At 41.0% G+C, this 24,012-nt stretch overlaps 1 protein-coding gene across 4 annotated transcripts in view; it reads left to right on the top strand.

Moving 5' to 3' along the window:
• LOC128684074 (cell adhesion molecule Dscam2) overlaps positions 1-17,783 on the top strand; it is a 1,056,358-nt gene extending 1,038,575 nt beyond the window's left edge. For 2 of the 4 annotated variants that reach the window (XM_070091153.1, XM_070091155.1), the window contains exons 35-37: positions 1,865-2,027; positions 6,112-6,208; positions 13,112-14,429. In XM_070091153.1, coding sequence (XP_069947254.1) covers positions 1,865-2,027; positions 6,112-6,208; positions 13,112-13,199 — 348 coding nt within the window. In that variant the 3' untranslated portion in view covers positions 13,200-14,429. Of the gene's footprint in view, positions 1-1,864; positions 2,032-6,111; positions 6,209-13,111; positions 14,430-15,658 lie in introns of those variants that run through there. The other 2 variants (XM_070091160.1, XR_011392763.1) reach the window with 2 other exon arrangements.
• Positions 17,784-24,012: the final 6,229 nt, after the last annotated feature.

Below are 24,012 nucleotides of genomic sequence, written 5' to 3'. Positions count from 1 at the left end.
TGAAGTAGTACAGTTGTTTGGCTTTATTAATTTGGTGAGAACTGCTGAATATTGCTTAAGAATATCTTTGTGTATTAAGCCCTGTCTATATTGCTTTTTATATTGGTGTTTCTTATCAGTGGATTTCAGAATGCTGTTGGTTAGCCATGGGCAACCAAGCCGTTTATTCGTGATCTGTTTCATTAGGATGGCAACTGTTGGGCTTTTACTGTCCAGGGTCTTATTATCCCATTCACCTTTTCCAGTCCCGATGACTGATTTCCTTGTTCAGAGAATTGCTGGATAAAGATATATAATAATGGCAGCCTGTACCCCTCTAACTTCAGCCTTGTTGACTCTTTTTATCACTTTACAACAAAAAATTTTCTTCCTTGTTTAAAAAAGAAAAGAAATGACTGATGGCTCTCAGTCACCTAGCAATGGCCTAGTAGCTACTCTAACAATCACCCCTGATTACTAGTAGATTTCCTGTTATCTTCACAAACTCCCTTCACTCCTCACATCACAGTCCAGCTTCACCTATCACACTTCTAGCTCGTTTACATCCTGGCAGGATAAAAAGTTTTAACCAATGGCAATATCCGTCCAAAGCCTCCTCAATCCCACTTAGCAGAGCCGTGTCATGTTGACTGGTCCTGACCGTAGAGGTGATGTTTCAGCCATTTTTTTAGCAACGAAAATGGCCACTTACAGTGTGACAGATTCCTTGTAGTTTTGTCGTTAGAGTTGTCGTTTTCTCCTATGTTTCCCTCCTAATATACACTGGTCAGTTGATATGGAGGTCAGCTACTGAAAAAAAAAATCCTTGGCTGTTTAACTATTCACTTCCTTCCCGCGGTTTGGCAGAGGGAAAGAACCGCCGTTACAACCTGACAGTTTCCTTGGTGTTTGTTTTGTAGATTTGTCGGTTTCCCCTGTGTTTCCCTCCCATTAACACTGGTGCAGTTGATATGATGGTCAGCCACTGTCAGTATAGTTGAGAAGTCGCTTCGCTAGTTGTACATCTGGCAGCAGCTGGTGTTTGAATGCCGGTCCGCCATGTTTAAATGTTCACTTCCTTCCTTCATTTGGTACTGAGAGAAAAAACAGTCACAACAGTCCTGTCAGTTTCCTTGGAGTTTAGTTGTCAAGTTTTCTCCTATGTTGTCTTCCCATTGAACATTGGTACAGTTGATGTGGAGGTCAGTTACTTCAGTGTAGTGGAAAACGTTGCTTGTTTGGTTGCACGTCTGGTAGCGGGTCTGGTATTTGAATGCCGGTCGTCCTCTTTTGGTCATATTTGGGCCATTTCGTTGTCGTCACCGTCAGTTTTCTTGTAACTATAAGTTCCTTATATGTTGTTGCAGCAGTACTTGCAATTACGCCATCACTGGAACTTGGATCGGCCCAGGGGATGCCAAAGATATAGGAGCAGCAGTTGTTGCTGCTGCCTGGGTCATGACCCAGGAAGTTCCAGTTCGGTTAGAATTGGAGGAAAACAGGTTTTATCCAAGATAGGGGAGGCTAGCTCCAAATCCTTTGCAAATGGTCCAAGTCGGACCGAAACGTCGTCGTGAGTTCCTCTCTTCTATGTGCGGGATATTTGTGTATCGTTCCAGTCACGGTATTGTGCCTTTTTTTTTTAATTATCCAGTAATCAAGATTCCTTTAGAAGCCTCCTTTAACGCGAGCTGCAGCTGCGTAATTATGCCTATGTAAAAAGAAAACTAACACAAGGACCCCAGTGAAAATGAGTTACATTGGCTTCACTGAATTATCCTTTTTATTCTAGGTTAAATTCTACATAATTTACTACATAAAACCATTTAAAAACTCGTATATAAGGCCTAAATAAAAACTCGCATATTGTTATCGATTCCAACAGAGTGAACGTGACAACCGACCACCACGAGGCTTTCCCTACGAAGCCTCGGAGACTGAGGAGTATGGCAGTGTGATGGATGGTGGTGGTGACCCACGGTGTCCCCCACAAAGTGATCCACGGTGTCCCCCGCACCACCGGCGACCCTTGCGACACCTCAGGACCAGTAGGTTTGTCACACTTACACTGCTGCATGTGTCATACTGCTGATTCCCCTCCCCCTCTTCCCTAGACCCATTTATTAGACCTTTGTCCATCTTGCACACGGTATATAATACCAACGAATATATAAATTAGACACATGAGCAACATTTCAAAGCTTTTATTAACATACATTTTGCTGAACAGGAACTTTTCCAGTCCAATGCATAAAATGTATTTATTAAAAGTTTCTAAACTTTGATCATGTCTCTATACAGCCCTTTAACCTTGGCCTCACGCTTTTATTTTGTTGTATAAATTATATTCACAAATTTGCTTTTTTCGAACAGATTCTGAGGAAAAGAACCTCGCAAAACTACCACTGGTAGGAGAGACCTCACTCCTACCGAAGGACATTTTGCTAAGATATTCCTATCATCGGTTTCAAGTTTATTCCCAAAGTGCAGCCTGAGGCCAGACTTCATTGTTGATTTCCTGATGAACCAGGCCGTTGCTGTTAGTGACCAGCAGGCCTACTGAACCACTTAGCTTGACTGATTGTGCCTACAGTAAATACAGTGAGCCCTCCAATTAACTGACCAATGGCGGGAAGTGGTGTACGAAATTGCCGATTATCTGAAACCTCGAAATTATTTAATTATTCATGATCATCTGGTTGTCTTTTGAATCATCTTCAGAAGACGACCGGACACTAAGAATACGGTCATTGTAATATGTAATACAGTACAGTGCTGTACTGTATAACAGTTTTATAGTACAGTGGTCCCTTGAGTTAAGATATAAATCCTTTCCAGAAGACATGTGTCTCAAAATTATCGTAACTCAAACCCGACAATACCTGGTTTTAAGGTAATTCGTTCCAAGACTCCGGAAGTGCAATTTTAACTATACCTTGGACTTGCATGCTAGCAGATAAACTTGATGGCACTGTAGTTCCCTTCAGCTGCTTCTCACTTATCCACAGTAATAAGTATCTCCATCTCTATGATAATGTCTCTCCCTCTTTTCACTGGCTTAGATTCGTCAGCCACTCTAATGTTCTTTATTTCTATTTGCTTGATAATAGGAATGGTTGATTGTGGAAAGCCGTACTCACGCACCATTGCACTAATTTCTTGCTTGATCTTCGGAGAAATGGCTTGTTTATTGAACGTTTGATAGCTTCAAACCGAAGTGTAAAAAATAAACTGTAGTATAAACTCTACTACTGGCTGAGATGCTACAATAGAAACGTTCAACTTCATTGCTGATTGGCTGCTAAACCACCCTCACAGACTCCCCACTTCTTTTGTCTCCGACACTATCCAAGGGGCAGTCTATTACATCACTGGTTGGCTAAGGCCCACCCCACACAAAAACTGATGCTCCTATTGGCTTAGACATAGCCTGAAGCAGGCTTCCACTTCAGTGGTTGGATGAGGCTCACCTACATGCACAGATCATAAATGTAATAATAATAATAATAATAATAATAATAATAATCTTTATTTCTACAAGTACGATCATGATACAACTATTACAGACCTAGGTGACATCATTGGCACACTATTGTGTATAGAAGGCCCCTGGTTATGCAGAGCATTTCGGGCATCTTAGAGAAACCTTGTTCCCCAGGATGCGACCTACGACAGTCATACCATCGTATGCATATCGTGTCTCAAATTTTTCATCGCAACTCTAAGCTAAATTCCTCTATGAGGGTAAATCGTAACTCAAAATTATCGTAGCTCACTCCCAATATAACTCAAGGAATCACGGTACTGTATGTCATTTGTAGTAATTTTACCTTTCCTGATAGAAAGACTAGGTGTAAACTTTTGTGATTGATAGTGGTGACTCAGAATAACTTTTATTGAATCATAAGAGTTGTAAATTTCCAGTAGCATCTACACTAAACTTAGGGAATATAGTCCTTACTTATCCCTGCTGCTGGGAGGCCAGACTTTATTTTCGTTATCAGTTCAAGTTTCTGCTGAACACTGAGAACCACACAGTTCTTAGCACCACCACTTGCTTAGAAGCCATTATTAAAATGTACTTTACATAATATGTTAATAAAGTCACACAAAACAAAATCCAGAGAAAATTGAAGACAAAATGACGAGTGTACATGTGAGCACAAACCATAAACTGGCGTGGTAGGCCTAAGGCTCAGGGAACAATGAAAATAGACTGGTCCTGGGTATGGCCACGCTGGCTTGTACCAGATAAACATGTCATTGGACTTGGTCCAATGACTTAGAAGACAACTGGACACTTTTGGTACGGACAAAATCCAGAATTCCTGATTTTTTTCCATTTCGTCTGATACTTCTAATGTTTTCCGGCCAATTCTTTTGTCTGAAATTGCCAAACTTTATTAATAAGTTTTACTGTACTGGTGTTACATGTTAAAGGGATTGAAGAAGACTGAGTAAAGAGTAAAAAAAAAAACAAGAAAATATTATTTTAATTTAACTCATTGAGCGTGCCAAACCCTCGGTCATTATTATTTGAAAATAAGCGCTAAACACATGTGGGTCATACAGCTCCTGGGGAATGAGAGGTAATCAGGTTTCATCCGTTATGAACTCCCTTGAAGGTGAGAAAAAAGTAGTAACAAGCAGCAGTGTGACTAGTGCAGTACAGTCTGTAGTTCTATTATTATACTGAACTTACTGTGTGATGCTAACAATCATGCAGGATATTATACTTAATGTACAGTACTCTCTTATAGTAATCATGCTAGATATTTTTTAAATATATTTAACACATTCACTTCTATTATAAATTTAACCTTTAATTTATAACTATTTGACAGTTTGTGTTATCTTAGTGCAGTAAGCATAGTGCAATCATGACTGGCTGGTGCATTATGTTCTAGATGTCTTGTAGTCGTGACTTAGTAGTTTATAGTACATATACGTAACAATGGTCTGACAAAGATGGCTTTCTCCTAGATCAAGAATGGTGACTTTCTTGTAGCTTGAGAATAATGACTTCCTCTCCATCAGGTAGTGAAGACTTTCACCAAGCCTGAAACTAATCATATTTGTTGATGTTCCTTGAACAAGAATTTATTAGTTAAACTTAACTACGTCTGCTACAGTTTACATTATTGGACATATTAACATCAGCAACTTTAGTGATGGATTCATTCTGGATCGCTGCCCCTTCCACTTGCTCTCAGATGAGGCCTTTTAAATTAGAAAGGAAGTACAAAGAACTATTAAGAAATTTAAGTGTATACTGAATATAGAAGTTTGTAAGGTTTACCTGCTATCTTGCATGTTTGAGAAGGAAAACACTTGCAAGTTGATAGAATACAAAACTTTTGACAGGAGAGTTTCACATGCCTGCTACCCTACAAATATTACATGGAATATCTAAATTAATAAAGGGAGTTGTGTAAAGCAGTTTGTAGCAACAGTGGAGTCTGACAATCCAGTGAGCCTAGAACGAGTTCTCAATAACAATAAATTAAACAAGTGATGCAAGAGTATTGTTCATTCACAGTAGATTAAAATTCCATTTTATTTATATTTGAAATCTGCTTAGAATATTGTCCAAATACCTGAAACCATTAAAAGTAGGATAGCAGAGAACACCAGATACAAAGAATAATGTTAAGAGAATATTCTATAATAGACTATCTCAAAAAAAAAAAAATATCCTAGTGGGAACAAATCGGTGGCGTATAAGAAGAAATGTACAATAAACATTTAAAAGCTACAGTATTTTATTAGAAGTACCGATTACCTGATAGTCTACGCAAATTATAGTAACAAAATAGCTTTAAAAACTGGTAGCATCTGATACAATGAAAAATTAAATTTCTCCTGGTACAGTACTGTTCCAAAATGAGCACCAATATGTTGTAATCATCAGAATTATATTTAAAAAACTTAACATTATATGTGCAGTATATATAAATTTTCCTTTTGACGAACATTATGTATCTTAAGAGTATCCATACCAGTATTTAAGTCAATTTTAATACTGTACTAGTTTCCGCTGTATAGCCCTTGTGGCTTAGCGCTTCTTTTTGATTATAATAATAATAATGTACTAGTTTCTCTTTCATCTGATGTTTGGGCGTCTGGCAACAGGGTCCCCCGCAGCGTCCGGTTCCCCTAAGACACGTCTCGCTCAGCCTCGCCTCCAGCAGCACCAGCAGCACACACTTCGCCCTGCACGCCAACCCAGGTATTCTCTCTCTCAGGGTGTTCCTCGAGTCTCGACTATTAAGGAGAGGAGCTAATTGTTAAAATATCCTTATCTGATGTGGGTATGGCATGCATGTTAATATTATATTAATGGATATAATGTACAGAGCACTAGCATAATGATTAAAGCATTTTGTCACAATGACCGTCTCTCACCAAGACAGGATGCTCTAAGAAGAACCCCTCAAGGAAGGTTCCTTGATGTTGGTGAGGGGCTCTTGATTTAGGGAATTGGATCTGTGCTCCAGTTTCCCGAATTAAGCCTGAATGCCTTCCACATCCCCCCCCCAGGCCCCAGGCGCTGTATAATCCTCCGGGTTCAGCGCTTCCCCCTTGATTATAATATTATTATTATTATTATAATCATGCTGCAGCGCCTCAGGCTTAATTCCTGTCCAATTTTTTCAAGGAACCTTCCTTGAGGGGCCTTGATTATAATAATCATGCTGCTCTTACCTGTATTTTTTTGTATGAGCCTCCTGTCCTCCAGTGTCGTCAGTCCGATTTCCCTCAACCTTTCCTCGTACGACATACCCCTGAGCTCTGGGACTAGCCTTCTTGCAAACCTTTGTACTTTCTCTAACTTCTTGACGTGCTTGACCAGTACTCACCTAGTTGAGGTTGCAGGGGTCGAGTCCAAGCTCCTGGCCCCGCCTCTTCACTGATCGCCATTAGGTCACTCCCTGAACCGTGAGCTTTATCATACCTCTGCTTAAAGCTATGTATGGGTCCTGCCTCCACTACATCGCTTCCCAAACTATTCCACTTACTGACTACTCTGTGGCTGAAGAAATACTTCCCAACATCCCTGTGATTCATCTGTGTCTTCAACTAACAACTGTGTCCCCTTGTTGCTGTGTCCCATCTCTGGAACATCCTGTCTTTGTCCACCTTGTCAATTCCTCTCAGTATTTTGTATGTCATTATCATGTCCCCCCTATCTCTCCTGTCCTCCAGTGTTGTCAGGTTGATTTCCCTTAACCTCTCCTTGTAGGACATACCTTTTAGCTCTGGGACTAGTCTTGTTGCAAACCTTTGCACTTTCTCTAGTTTCTTTACGTGCTTGGCTAGGTGTGGGTTCCAAACTGGTGCCGCATACTCCAATATGGGCCTAACGTACACGGTGTACAGGGTCCTGAACGATTCCTTATTAAGATGTCGGAATGCTGTTCTGAGGTTAGCTAGGCGCCCATATGCTGCAGCAGTTATTTGGTTGATGTGCGCTTCAGGAGATGTGCCTGGTGTTATACTCACCCCAAGATCTTTTTCCTTGAGTGATGTTTGTAGTCTCTGGCCCCCTAGACTGTACTCAGTCTGTGGTCTTCTTAGCCCTTCCCCAATCTTCATGACTTTGCACTTGGTGGGGTTGAACTCCAGGAGCCAATTGCTGGACCAGGTCTGCGCCCACCATCTTCACTATTCCACCCACCACCATCTCTACTACACCCACCATTATCACTACTCCATCCATTATCACTACTCCATCCACCATTATCACTACTCCATTCACCATTATCACTGCTCCACCCACTACCATCACTACTCCACCCACCACCATCTCTACTACACCCACCACCCTCACTACTCTACCGACCACCATGTCTACTCCACCCACCATTATCACTACTCCATCCACCATCACTACTCCACCCACCACTATCACTATTCCACCCACCACCATCACTATTCCACCCACCACCATCACTATTCCACCCACCACCATCACTGTTCCACCCACCACCATCACTACTCCACCCACCACCATCACCGCTCCACCCACCACTATTCAGTATTCCACCCACCACCATCACTACTCCACCCACTGCCATCACTATTCCACCCACCACCATCACTATTCCACCCACCACCATCACTATTCCACCCACCACCATCACTATTCCACCCACCACCATCACTGCTCCACCCACCACCATCACTACTCCACCCACCACTCTCAGTGCTCCACCCACCACCATCACTATTCCACCGACCACCATAACTACCCCACACACCACTATTAGTACCCCACCCATCATTATCTCTACTCCATCCACCACCATCACTACTCCACCCACCACCATCACTACTCCACCCACCACCATCACTACTCCACTCACCACCATCTCTACTACACCCACCACCCTCACTACTCTACTGATCACCATGTCTTCTCCACCCACCATTATCACTACTCCATCCACCACTATCACTACTCCACTGACCACCATGACTACCCCACACACCACTATCAGTACTCCACCCATCATTATCTCTACTCCATCCACCACCATCACTACTCCATCCACCACCATCACTACTCCACCCACCACCATAACTACCCCACACACCACTATCAGTACTCCACCCATCATTATCTCTACTCCATCCACCATCACTACTCCACCCACCACCATCACTACTCCACCCACCACCATCACTACCCTACACACCACTATCAGTACTCCACCCATCATTATCTCTACCCCATCCACCACCATCTCTACTACACCCACCACTATCTCTACTACACCCACCACCCTCACTACTCTACTGACCACCATATCTACTCCACCCACTATTATCACTACTCGTCCCACCACCATCACTACTCTATCCACCACCATGACGACTCCACCCACCACCATCACTACTCCACCCACCACTATCAGCACTCCACCCACCACTATCAGCACTCCACCCACCACTATCAGCACTCCACCCACCACTATCAGCACTCCACCCACCACCATCATTACTCCACCCACCACTATCACTATGCCGCCGACCACCATGACTACCCTACACACCACTATCTGTACTCCACCCACCATTATCACTACTCCACCCACCACCATCACTATTCCACCCACCACTGTTACTACTACACCCACCACCATCACTACTCCACCTACCACCATCACTACTCCACCCACCTTAATGTTTCTGGAAAAACTCTGAATGTTGAAATAGAGGTTACCTATTCCCTGGATTTATTCGAGAACCATACCAGGGATGAGGTGCCTCACTACAATGTGAGATTAGTGTGGGAGTATTATTCTTCCAGTTATGTCTTGGAAGAGCATGTGGGATAGGATGAAGTACCTGACATTCCTCTGGGTACAGAATTGGATTTGACTTCAGATACGCAGCCAACTAGTGGCGGGGTATCTGAAGCACGCTTGTAACTTGGATTTTGGCTCACAACTCAAAGCAAATTATCGATCAAGTGATGGCTCATAACTCGTAAGTCAAGGAGCCAGTGTTTTTTTTTTTTTAACACATCAGCTGTTTCCCACTGAGGCAGGGTGACCGGGGAAAAAAAAAAACCACTTTGATCATCACTCATACATAATCACTGTCTGCAGAGGTGCTCAGATACGACAGTTTAGATGTCCCTCCAAACTGCCAATATCCCAATATACCGAATATATTATTTATTATATAAATATTATTTTATTATGCAACCTCTTCTCACTTAGCACCGTACTAGTTTACTGTCCACTTGGATTTACAACCAGCTCTCCAACCAGTATGCAAACCTAAATAATGTATAAAAGAGCTGATTTCCTATTTTCTGTTTATTACAGTATACAGCACACTACTGTATAAACATTTAAAAATGTACCAGAAATGTTATAAATGGTGTAAATGTAACATTAAAAAAATATCTAAAGATGGGTGACACAAACCCACTACCAGTATAGTGTGCTCCTTGCTTAATGACCAATTCGCCTACTGACCTGCTCTTAGGAACGGAATCTGTTGTTAAGTGAGGAGAAGCTGTATATACTATGAGTTATGTAAGCCATATAGCACCTAGTAATAGTGGGTAATCAGTATCTGTGTGGGTAGCAACCTAAAATTGATTTTTGGTATCAGTCATTTTTGATGATACTGATATTAGTACCAGCACTGGTGAATATTGACTAATTTTAATGGTATTGGTAGCGGTATCAGTCTAAAATTGAGTATCAGCATAGGCACAAAATTTGGTAGTGTTCCATTCTTAACCCGTAAACGGTCCAAACATATATATACGTTTTTTCAACATTTGAAAGTATGTAAAAAAAGTAGATCTTCTTTTTTCTTTTTACATTTGAAAACGTGTAAAAAACTTTGATCTACTTTTTTTTTGTTATACAGTGGACCCTCGACCAACGGTGGCATCGATTAATGATAAATCCAACTAGCGATACATTTTAATGCAAAATTTTTCCCTCGACTAGCGCTAAAAAACTCGACCAACACTATTTGTTTCGTAAGACGCGTCCACTTCTGGCCAGTGTTTACAAGCCAGCTAGCCACCGCGGCCGCTTCCAAGCATTCAATCGGAACATTTCATGTTATCACAGCCTTTTTAGTGATTGCACCTGCAAAATAAGTCACCATGGGCCCCAAGAAATCTTCTAGTGCCAACCCTACAGCAAAAAGGGTGAGAATTACTATTGATATGAAGAAAGAGATCATTGCTAAGTATGAAAGTGGAGTGCGTGTCTCCGAGCTGGCCAGGTTGTACACAAAAGCCCAATCAACCATCGCTACTATTGTGGCCAAGAAAACAGCAATCAAGGAAGCTGTTCTTGCCAAAGGTGCAACTATGTTTTCGAAACTGAGATCGCAAGTACTCGAAGATGTTGAGAGACTGTTATTGGTGTGGATACACGAAAAACAGATAGCAGGAGATAGCATCTCTCAAGCGATCATATGTGAAAAGGCTAGGAAGTTGCATGACGATTTAATGAAAAAAATGCCAGCAACTAGTGGTGATGTGAGTGAATTTGAGGCCAGCAAAGGTTGGTTGAGAGATTTAAAGGGAAGGGAAGTAACTCCGGAAAAGGACTTGCCACCTCAATTCCTAATGGAAGGGGATTCCCCTTCTAAACACTAAGACCATCAACACTCTCCCCTCCTCCCATCCCAACAATCATCACCAGATCTTCAATAAAGGTAAGTGTCATGTAACTGTGCATGTCTTCTTCAGTTTGTGTGTATTAAAATTAATATTTCATGTGGTAAAAACAATTTTTTTTTCATACTTTGGGGTGTCCTACACGGATTAATTTGATTTCCATTATTTCTTATGGGGAAAATTAACTTGACTAACGATAATTTTGACTAACGATGAGCTCTCAGGAACGGATTAATAGCGTTAGTCGAGGGTCCACTACATTTGAAAATATTATAGGTAGTAGGTTGGTAGACAGCAACCACCCAGAGAGGTACTACCATTCTACCAAGTTAAGTGTAAAATGAAAGCCTGTAATTGTTTTACATGATGGTAGGATTGCTGGTGTCTTTTGTCTGTCTCATAAATATGCAAGATTACAGGTATGTCTTGCTACTTCTACTTACACTTAGGTCACACTACACATACATGTACAAGCATATATATACACACATACCCCTCTGGGTTTTCTTCTATTTCCTTTCTAGTTCTTGTTCTTGTTTATTTCCTCTTATCTCCATGGGGAAGTGGAACAGAATTCTTCCTCTGTAAGCCATGCGTGTCGTAAGAGGCGGCCAAAATGCCGGGAGCAAGGGGCTTGTAACCCCTTCTCCTGTATAAATTACTAAATTTGAAAAGAGAAACTTTTGTTTTTCTTTTTGGGCCACCCTGCCTCGGTGGGATACGGCCGGTTTGTTGAAAAAAACAAAAATTGAAAATATGTAAAAAAAACATAGATCTACTTTTGGAGCACTACGCATGTGAACATAGATCTGCTTGGACAGTTTAAGGGTTAATCCAAGGAAGGAGAGGGTTACTCCAATGACTTGGATCTAGAAATGAGTAATATTTTTGCTAAAAATATCACAGAACTACAGCTCTGTTGCTAGCACACTCGACTCTCACACTGAGGTCCGTGGTGTGATCCCCTGTACAGGTGGAAACATTAGGGAGTGTTTCCTTAAGACACATACTGTCCCTGTTCACCTAGCAATAAATAGGTACCTGGGGGTTAGCCGTCTGGCGTGGGTCGCATCCTGTAGACAAAACCTAATTTGCCTGAAATGCTCTGCATAGCCAGGGGCTTTCTGTATATGTACTGTAATATGTCATTGATATCAACTAGGTTTGTATACATTGTACTTGTATTTGTAGATATAAAAATTACTGTTTTTATTATTATTGCCTATAAAAAATAGAAGAACAAATAACAAGAATAAACAGTAATTAACCTGTCCCTTAACTCGTATGTACAGTATGAGTGTATTGTTAATGAGAGCCATTGAAAAATGGCCCGACAAAATGCTACATCCACAAGGGATGTACTATTTATCTTAGTTTTACTACACAAAGCATAATCAACATTTTTATGGTAGACTATTTCCTTTTACTTTATGTATACTATGTATATTATTAGGTAATTGTCGAGTATTAACATGACTACTCAGTGATATGAGTACGTATATAGGAATTTATTTTTATGATATCTGACAGATTCCTTCTAAGGTAGAGTGACCTATAGAAGGAAACCCATTCACTATTGCTCATTCAATGGCTGACTTGCTAGAAGTGTTCAGGCATCACAATTCAAATGACCCTCCAAACTACATTGTCCCTATCCATTCTTCAGGTAATGTAATACTATTCAGAATATCATGTTTAGTTAAAGTTCACTCAAAATTTTACATACCACTTAAGAATTTGTACAAAACCTTGGTATCATTGTATGCTCTTAATTTATAAAATGGCCCATATTTTGTATGTGAACAAATAGGGCATCAGAGGGAGAATAAATCTGGGGTGGGTGGAAGGAGGTGCAGAAGACATCCCAGGAAGGATTGGTGGGAATGTGTGAAAAAAAGTTGCATGGTAGCGGCTTCTCTAAGCATGATAAATTGGACTACCAAGTGTTGAAAAAGGTGTGCTTGTATTTTTCAGGAGTCCAGCTGTAGGTCGTCGAATGAGTGAGGGCAGCAACTCTATTAAGGATCACACAAGTGATGCTGAATGTGATCTGCGCTGGTGAGACACATACTACCCACCCTAAAATCAATAAAGGCCTCTATTGAGCACCAACATGGTAGTGAAAACTACTGTACATGACTAATGAGAACTGTAATGGGTAAATTATCATTATATAAAGAAACTCAAAGGTAAAAATCACATACCAAATCAACTTAAGTAAGTGACCTCTAGGCAAGATAAACATCAACACCCATCATAATAATGCTCTGTATACTCTAATTTTTCTAGTTTATCAAAATTGTTTATGCCACATTATTCATAGCTACCTATGACAGGTGCTTGCATTATTAGCACCAGTGTTCCAACACCAAGCAGGCATTTATGATAAACTAGATTGTTAGCATGAATCTGTCTCCAAGATACTAAACAACTGAATGGTCTAATCATAAATGGTTATTGACTCCTATTACATTTTCTTAAATGATCTCTCTATTCTTATATCAAGAACAGAGATTCCATATTTAACCTAAAAGTACAGAAAGTGATAACAGAGAAATGAGAATGTGTGACAATAAAGAATCCCACTTGATCTGATGTCCTTAAAATATATTATTTTAACAAATATTGTAAAAAAAAAAAATTAAATATTAAAATTAGCATTACTGATATATAATGCTTTGTATACAGTATACAAACTTGCAGAATTAACATATACATACAATATGCATCAGTATTATTGAAATATTCTGACATCCTAATACAGTGGAACCTCGACTTAAGAGTTTAATCTGTTCCGTGACCTAGCTCGTAACTCAATTTGCTCGTATGTCAAATCAATTTTCCCCATTTAAATTAACTGAAATGCCATTAATCCATTCCAGTGGAATTCCTGCTCTTGGGAGGCAGGACAAAATACTTCAATATGACGCTAATATCAACTCTCTGGCTTATTTATCTATCAAAATTCATCTAATATGACATATTAAACAGTATAATTAACATAAAAACATGATCTATACTCTAGAATGAATAAAATAGGCCAGTGGTGGCGGCGGCAAAGGCCATTCCCTCTCCCGCTCTGACTATATCTTCCCATGCTCTTATTATAAGAGAAAATGGAGTGTTTGTGAGATTAACTGCACTAGATCACTAGTTTCATAAGGAAAACACTAAAACAATGTATTTATAAATAAGAAATATTGTATAAAAACATAAAGCATCATAGAGAATGTAAAGAAATAAACTGTTTATATAAAGTGTGCTTACACACTTACCTTGGAGCAGATGCAGGCAGAGGTTGAGGGTGGGAGATAGGCAGAGCAGCGTAGGATGTCAGTGGCCCTATAAACCTCCAACAACAATGGAGGAGTTAGCTTCATTTCGTCCTTTTTCTATCGCTTAATCGCTTAACTTACTTGCTACACTCTTAATGCTACACTTTATCGCTGAACTTAACTGCTACAATTTGTTTTACTTTTTTTTTTTCACTTCACCCTTCACTGATTTACTTGCTACACTTTATTGCTTGTTTATGTTTGTCTGTGATTTCATGCTTTAATTCCATGGAAATCATCCTCTTTTTCTTCTCAGCACTGTCCTTTGCACTTACTTTCTTAGAAAAAAGAAATTTTGCCAAATGACTGTAAAAAATGCAAGCAAAGCACAAGAGAAATGCTTCCACAGCGAGGAACACACGTACACTGCTCACTGGATGTTTTGGCATTCGCTGCACCAGCTGGTGGCAGCATTCCGAAGTTCCTCCTTATAATTATTATGTATTATTATTATTATAATTATTATTATTATTAATTTAGGGGACCTAAGCTCGCTCATTATTATATTATTATTACAATATTATTATTAATTCAGGGAACCGGAGGACATATCCAATTCCCTAGATCAAGAACCCCCTCACCAGTGCCAAGGAACCTTGACACTGGTGAGGGGCTGGTGCTCCAGTTCCCTAAAAAAAAAGAAAAAGAGGATTATTTCCATGGAATTAAAACATGAAATCATAGATTAACAAGCGAGTTGTGCAGGTTGTGGGTTGACGGGGAAGCGGGGAAGCTTGCTTGTAACTCGGATATTGGTCCGTAACTCAGAGCAAAAAATCGACCGAGCTATGGCTCGTATCTCAAAAAACTCGTCTGTTGGGACACTCGTAAGTCGAGGTTCCATTGTATATAAATAATATATATTATTATTGATCTTTCTGCTACGTTTCTATTTCAGATATGTAAATAATAAATGAATAATTATCTTACACTAAAAAAATACCAGAATATAATGTGGGAACATGTCCTCAGTGTGGCTTCCTCATAGCAGTGTTATGAATGAAACATAAAAATACCAACCCGTGATTCACATCCCAGCAGTTGCTTATCTATCTGTATGAGAAACTTAGTTTAGAGATCAGATTTATGAACAAGCTTGAAATATTTCATGGAATTTTATTTATTATTATGACCATTATTATTACAGTATTATTATTGTGACAGCATTATCATCATTATATTACAGAGCATGAGGAATGAGAAGTAATCAGGTTTTAATCTGAGAAAGAGGAGACTAGCTAAAGTTCCTTGGATTAAGAGCATTTCACCAGCATCAGAGCACTCTCCCCTACTTCCTTCAAGGGTATTCAGTATAAGCCTCTATTATATGAATGCTAAATAATAGCAGCTACTGCTTTCTTGGGCAGATTCTGCCAGTTATGAAAGACGTAGACAGACAGTCATCTCTACAAATTTGTGAGGGTTACTATCCTGGAGGTTCCATGAAACTAAATTCTTAATGGCACAAAATTATATCTGCATAACAACTTTTATCAGATTTGGGTTCATTTTTTGCTTCAAGGACTATATTTCTGTAATGTGCTACTAATTTGGTTATTCTTTGAACTCATAAGAAACAAAGATAAGAATAAAGAGGTTTGAGTGTGGGGAAAGCCAATGAGCTAGAGAAACAATGGTATAGTTAGGGAGGTGCAGGCAGAACGGTTGCTCTCCCTGATCACATTCGGTAACTTTTGCCCCTTGCCTTTTTCAGCTACTGTAGCCTTCCTGTTTTTGTACACATTTTGAAGCACTTCAAAAATATGTCTGGAGATTTTCTTCAACTATAGAGCCATACAAGATAAGGCTATCAACAGAAGGTCAATGTCTAGAGGAATTTACCCATAATATAGAGTACTTATGAGGAAATCACACATTTTCTAACTAATTTAAATGGATATTTGAAATCAACTAAGCTTTACCACTGACTGTTATTTAAAAATAGAATTTGTTAGCTTTTAGTTGTCATTGCATTTGAAATCAACTTTCGATAAAAACATTTATATAAGCATAAAACAGCAAATATTACTATGAAATAACATGTTTTAACATCCAAAAATGTAACAATCATAACATTGCCTAAGACCTCAAAATTCACATTTTTTGGCACCTTTTGTATGTGCTTGCTTCTGAAATTAGAACCAGACTGAGCCACTGCAGAAAAACACTGGATAACTGAATCTGTTTGCTGGTTGCTTATCAGTCAAGTAGCTGGATAACTGAGAACCGTAAATAAGGAAGCCAGCGAATTGTAGAGATGACTGTGTGCTGAATATGTCGTAACTTTGTTTATTCATGTCTAAACTCTGAAATAACTTTAAAAGTAATGGCAAATAATAATCAAAATGAAGAGGTTATGTTTTAAATATGTAATACCTTGAGAGATAAGCGATTGACTCGTGGACTGATAAATTTAACCAATGAATAATGAGCCTTAAATTACTGGTGGTCGAAATCTCATGTTTGGTACTAGTTCGTCACTTATCAGCGACTAAATCAAACATTAGTTGTTGAATCGTTGATTACTTGAAAGATATGATATGCACTGCTGGTGAGTTTTATCATATCAGGCACTGTTGTTCGTTAGTGTCAGTTGCTGCCATCATATGCCTGGCACTGTCAAAAATAAAAGAAAACATTTGAAGAGGAAAGCAGACCACTACCTGCCGAAACTGCCTGATCAGCCAAGTTGTGATGGTTATGTGATCCTGTGGGACACTAGCAGCAACAGCCTGGTTGACCAGGTAGTCAACAAAGAGCATGGCCTATAATTGAGCTGCAGGTGTAGAAGGACCTTGAAACTAGTCACAGGTTTGTTTTGTCTGGCACAGGTAAACTGTTCTCTGGTTACTTGTGACCCTTGTGTCAGGCATTGCATAGGCACTGATCTATTGTCTGAGGCCATTGATAAATTATGATCAGACATTAATCACTGATGACCCTCCCACAATGTACAACATAGTCCCAGAATTGTCTACTTTGTCTCCTTTGCCTCGTGAATCCGTCTCTGTGATAATATTGCCAAATCTGTGAATGTTTTCAGCAGTTTACCTGCAGACTTATATAAATCATATACTTGGTATTAATATATATTAACTATATATTTGAAATTAGTTCTGTACATAAATCACACTTGGCATTGTTTCTGTAAATAATATTAAATACCTGGTGTTATGTCTGTACATGAATTATATCAATATATATCCATATACAATGTTTCCAGCATATGCTACAGCTGGTTAAAACTAAATTTTACCAAAAATTGTGGTCATGGGACAGCTAAATACGTACTCAAAACCAGACCCAAGACTTATAACGTGTTGAGATGTTTTCACTAATATAGGTGTTTATACTGTGGTATCTTTATACAGATAACTCATATCAACTTTCTGTTTGTATGCCCTTGATGTATTTTCATAATAAATCCAAAATACATTATTGTTTAATTTTCCTTTTTATAATGACAGTACCAGAAAATGACCAGTAAGCATATACAGTAGAGTGTCGTTTAACACGGTAGTTACGTTCCTGAAAACGCAAACGCTGTGTTAGACAAACTGAAGAACTTAGGGGAAAAATACGGTTACGTTCATGGGAGCCCCCAAAAAGCCAAACAACTTTTTTTAGATCTCCGGATCTTACAAAATAAAAGTGAATATGTAATTGTAGTGCACTGTCATGGTATATTACTGCTTAACCCTTAAACGGTCCAAACGTATGTATACGTTCACTCGCGTAGCGCCCCAAATTTTTTGAGAAAAAAATTCTTTTTTTAATAGGAAAAAGAGCATATGGTACCCAGGCGTCCTCAATTATTTTAATATGGCGCACAGTGAGTGCACACACCCATTCTCTCATGTCTAGGTGACTCAGGCTTATCGTGGCAATGTTGAATGAATGACAAAGAAAACGTATATACAGTATACGTTTGGGGCGCTACGCACGTGAACGTACATATACGTTTGGACCGTTTAAGGGTTAAGACTACAAATGCAAGAGAAATAATGTTTATTATTTTTTTTTTTTTTTTTTTTTTTTTTTTTTATCACACCAGCCGATTCCCACCAAGGCAGGGTGGCCCGAAAAAGAAAAACTTTCACCATCATTCACTCCATCACTGTCTTGCCAGAAGGGTGCTTTACACTACAGTTTTTAAACTGCAACATTAACACCCCTCCTTCAGAGTGCAGGCACTGTACTTCCCATCTCTTACCTTAAATTGTTGGTAATGATGTTTGAGGATGATTGTGAAGAGAGTGGACATCGATGGTGTGGCCCTACTGGGCTGAGGTGGATGGTTGTTGGTTGTCGGCAGAAGTGAATGGTAGAGGTTCTGGTACTGAAGCCGATAGTTGTATTGGAGTGTGCATAAATTCTGTAATGGATCTCTGGGCTCTTTTACCCTGCGGTACATTATACAGCTGCCGGTAAGGCATCATCAGCTGGTCTAGATCCTATTTCAAAGCACTGCTTCCAGATTTGTTAGGGTCCTCTTCAGTGAAAAAGTCTGCAAGTTTAGCAGCAATATAGAACTGCTCACATAACTGCTGCAATGTTCACTGTTTTTCTTCCGGTTCTTCTTCATCTTCTTCTGTTATCTCCCTCCCTTGTATCTGTGCATTGAGCTTTACCAACATTTCCTATGAACTCCTGTCTTTATCATCATCATCATCATCATCTAAGAGCTAATTCACATCTTCAAAACCATCACCTGGTAATCTCCTTGCCAGCTGAACAATTTCCTGAACCTGACTCTCAAGCAAGGGAAAACCAGTGAAAGAATTAACTACAGAAGGCCATAACTTTCCCTAGCCTGCATTTAATGTTGAGTGGGGCACTTCATTCCAAGCAATTCTAGCACAGCTGATGGCATCTGCAATATTAAATTTATTCCAGAAACTTGGTACTGCCAAGTTGGAGTCAGAGTCCATTCATGAAACTAGTTTTTTCATAACTATTGTTTGTGTAGTTACACTTGAATAGACTTAATAACTCCCCAATCCAGTGGTTGTATTAGAGATGTTGTATTTGGAGGTAAAAATACAACTTTTACATGTGGGGTCACATCCAGCAAAGCTTGTGGACAAGTATGGGAATTATCAAGAATGAAGAGAGCCATGAATACAAGGTTCTTGTTGAGCAGGTAAAACGACTTCAGGAATAAAGTGATGTTTAAACCAGTCACGCTAGATAACAGGGATATCTTGCTACTCCTACTTACACTTTGGTCACACTTCAGACACGCACATGCATATATATATATACATACATCTAGGTTTTTCTCCTTTTTCTAAATAGCTCTTGTTCTTTTTTATTTCTTCTATTGTCCATGGGGAAGTGGAAAAGAATCTTTCCTCCGTAAGCCATGCGTGTCGTATGAGGCGACTAAAATGCCGGGAGCAATGGGCTAGTAACCCCTTCTCCTGTATACATTTACTAAAAAAGAGAAGAAGAAAAACTTTATAAAACTGGGATGCTTAAATGTGCGTGGATGTAGTGCGGATGACAAGAAACAGATGATTGCTGATGTTATGAATGAAAAGAAGTTGGATGTCCTGGCTCTAAGCGAAACAAAGCTGAAGGGGGTAGGAGAGTTTCAGTGGGGGGAAATAAATGGGATTAAATCTGGAGTATCTGAGAGAGTTAGAGCAAAGGAAGGGGTAGCAGTAATGTTAAATGATCAGTTATGGAAGGAGAAAAGAGAATATGAATGTGTAAATTCAAGAATTATGTGGATTAAAGTAAAGGTTGGATGCGAGAAGTGGGTCATAATAAGCGTGTATGCACCTGGAGAAGAGAGGAATGCAGAGGAGAGAGAGAGATTTTGGGAGATGTTAAGTGAATGTATAGGAGCCTTTGAACCAAGTGAGAGAGTAATTGTGGTAGGGGACCTGAATGCTAAAGTAGGAGAAACATTTAGAGAGGGTGTGGTAGGTAAGTTTGGGGTGCCAGGTGTAAATGATAATGGGAGCCCTTTGATTGAACTTTGTATAGAAAGGGCCTCTTCAAGGGGGGCTCCTTGGCGTGGTGAAGAGGCTCTTGGTCTGAGGAATTAGCCCTGTCGGTCTTCTTCCTCAGACCGAACCTAATTACCCCCCATTCTCCCCTCCCCTATCCCATCCTCCCCATCCTCCCCTTTTTCCATTCCTCCTCCTCCTCCTCACCCCTCCCTTTTGCCCTTCCTCTTTTTAGCCTTCGTGATTTCTCCCACAGGCGTGCTAGTTCCTAGGTAGGGGAAAGGACACCGGGGTCGATCCCATTCCGTTGAGGTTTCTTGGCGGTGGCGTAGTTTGCCGTGGAATCTGGATTGCCTAGGGATGTCCCGATCCCTCTCCGGTATCCCGGAGTAGCTTTGGGTGTCTTTTGGGCGACGGGTGTATCTCTGGAAGCCACCTTTCGGATTCCGGGGGTGGTGGCTGAAGGAGGTATGCTTTGTGGCGGATATCCGGCCGCCCTCTCTTTTGTCCACCGAGGTAGCTCGGCAGATGTGAGGTTGCTATCCCGGATTGCTGGTTTACTGGCATGAAGGGTAGGGTATGGCACGGGTTCCATGCTGCATCTGCGCTACTAGCGGTGTCGAGTCCTCTTGGGCGCGGAGGGAGATTTCCGGCCCTTTCATTCCTCCTGGGAACTATTCCTCCCCGCTCCCCCCTTTTTTTATTCTTTTTTTTGTTTTTATTTTCTTTTCTTCTTTCTTTTTTTTTCTTAAAAACAAAAAGCAAAGGAGTAACCTAACCATGGCAGCCCTAGTCCATGAAACCACTACCCCCGGGCCCCTTCTTGATACCGCACCCCATTCTGACCCTGCCTTGTGTTTAGACCACTCTTCGGACACTCCTGATGCCCCTGTACCTCTTGCTGGTGCTGTTTCCTCACCCGCTTCAGGTACCGGGGCTTCGACTGACTCCTTCGATTTGTCTGAACTCCGCTCTCCTTTGACTATGCTTCCGGCTTCTCCCTCTACGGTACGGCAATTTTCGAATCGCCCACCCATTTCATGCCGGACCAACTCCGGTCCTACTCCTAAACGCCAACGTCAATCTCCTGATGATGCTCCGTCGTTACCTTCCCATTCTACTCGGAAACGACCGACACGTCAAGCACTCCCTCTCCACGCTCAGTTTCGGACCACACAATGGACTAAATTCTTTACTTTAAGACCAACTTCTTCTTCTGCCTACCTTTCTGACCATAGTATTGCCAAAGCGCTCCTGCGTCATGTTGGCAGAGATATTTCATTTCACGCTCTCAAGAGCGGTACGCGCATCGTCACTGTCCAGAATGCTACCCAAGCTCATGATCTTTCTCTCCTTTCGAATATCGATACTACTCCTATCACTATTGAAAAACATCTTTCTCTCAATTCTTGTAGTGGTACTGTCATTCTGCCCCATACCATAGTCCAACAGAATTTCCAGTCATGTGGCAATGACATTTTTGAACAGCTGGAACTCCAGGATCTCCCAATCCTCAAAGTAGACACTTATGTCCTTCCTGCCCGGGGGCGGAGACGTTACCCTTGCAATGTGGCTCGTTTAACTTTTGACAGCCGAGAACTCCCGTCCTCTGTATATGTCGCGGGACATCGGTTACAAGTTCGAAAGGTGATACCTACACCGCAACAATGTAGAAATTGCTGGCGTTTTGGTCACCCAGCGAAATATTGCAGATCTATGGCCGAATGCCCAGTCTGTGGTGCCGACAACCATTCTAATACATCTTGCAGTCAACCTCCATCTTGCCTTAATTGTAATGAAGCTCACCCTTCGTACTCCCGCCGTTGCCAGGTCTACTTAAATGAACGTGAAATCCGTTGCCTCAAAGAGGCAGAAGGTCTCCCTTATGCTATGGCAGTTACTCATCTCCGCCTCCAAGGGAGACTACCCCGTGTTTCTTATTCTCGTGTTTCCAAACATCCCCCCACTTCTGGGGTCCCATCTTCTGCAGCCTCCTCTGTTGTTACCCCTCCCATAGCCATTACGGCATCTAATCCTTTTGCTGTCCTTGGCTCTGACGTCCCGACTACAACTCAGTCTGTTCTCACATCTTCGCGTCCTTCCTCACAAGCCCCAGTATCGACAAGACCTCGTACGACACCTAATACCAATCGCCCCTCTACTCAGAAGTCCAAAAAATCCACATTGCTCAAATCTTCTTTGCCCCTTCCTTCCCTTCTTCCACCTCCACACGTTACCTTTCCAGTCTCTGTACCTAGTTCTTCCCCTCTCTCTGGCTCTATTACAAGTGTGGAGATTCACCCTCCTCCTCGTACTATGCCTTCCACCCCCGTCCCCTCCCAAGTTTCTCCCTCTTCTGTCACCTCCCAGGTTTCTACCTCTTCTGTCCCCCCCCACACTTCATCTCCAGTCCCTTACACTTTTCCCTCCCCCTCTACTTTGGTACAGTCCATTACTGTCCCAATCTTTACTCACCCTCCTCCTCCTATCTCCAATATGGTTTCCCATACATCTTTGAATTCAGAAACACTTGAAGCCATTTCAGAATATATTGCAGAGACTAAACCTTCAATGGACACTGATTCACTTCCTGTTCCTTCTCTTCCCTCTCCTCCATCTTCACAACCCCATTCTTCGCAACGCTCCGTTCCTTCGCTACTTGAACATCTTCCAATGCCACCACACGTTGACTTTTCTAACCCCTCTAGTCCGTAGGTGCCTTTACCTACAGATTCCTGATATTTTCTTCATCGCCAATCATGGCCTATTTACAGTGGAATATCCGCGGCCTCAGGGGTAATCGGGGTGAGCTTCAGATGTTGCTTTCCAGGTTTTCCCCTGTTGGTGCTTGCTTACAAGAACCAAAATTACACTCGGCTGTTTTCCAACCTATCTCAGGCTATAATTTATTGTATTCTTCGGATCCTTTCTCAGATGGGACCTTTAATGAAAGTGCCCTTCTTCTACGCAATGATATTCCGTACTGTCAACTATTTGTCCATACCTCGCTGCATTACACTGCAGCCCGTATCCACTTGAATAAGTGGTTTACAATATGTTCTTTATATCTCTCTCCTTCTCGAGCATTTTCTATCCCAGACTTTGCCTTTCTTGTTTCATCCTTACCACCACCACTTCTGTTACTTGGTGATTTTAATGCCCACCATTTCCTCTGGGGGGGGTCTCATTGTGACTCACGTGGCATTCAGTTGGAGGCTTTTCTTGCCTCTCACCCCCTCCATGTTTTAAATACGGGTACTCCCACCCATTTTGATCCTCGTACTCATACTCTCTCTTGCATCGATCTATCAGTCTGCTCTTCCTCCACAGCACTAGACTTCACCTGGTCTGTTCTACCAGACTTACATGACAGCGATCATTTTCCGATCATTCTTACTTCTCCTTCCTATTCACCACCTTCCCGTAGCCCTCGCTGGCAATTTGATCGGGCAAATTGGGATCTTTACTCACACCTCACTGCTTTTAGTGAGGTTCCTTCTTCATCCTCCATTGATGAGCTCCTACACATCTTCTCGACATCAGTTTATACCGCAGCTTCTCATTCTATACCCCACACCTCAGG

This window comes from Cherax quadricarinatus, chromosome 3, assembly GCF_038502225.1.
Source record: "Cherax quadricarinatus isolate ZL_2023a chromosome 3, ASM3850222v1, whole genome shotgun sequence".
NCBI lineage: Eukaryota > Metazoa > Arthropoda > Malacostraca > Decapoda > Parastacidae > Cherax > Cherax quadricarinatus.
The sequence above is the reverse complement of the archived record's forward strand: the minus strand, read 5'-3'. Positions and strand labels throughout refer to the sequence as shown.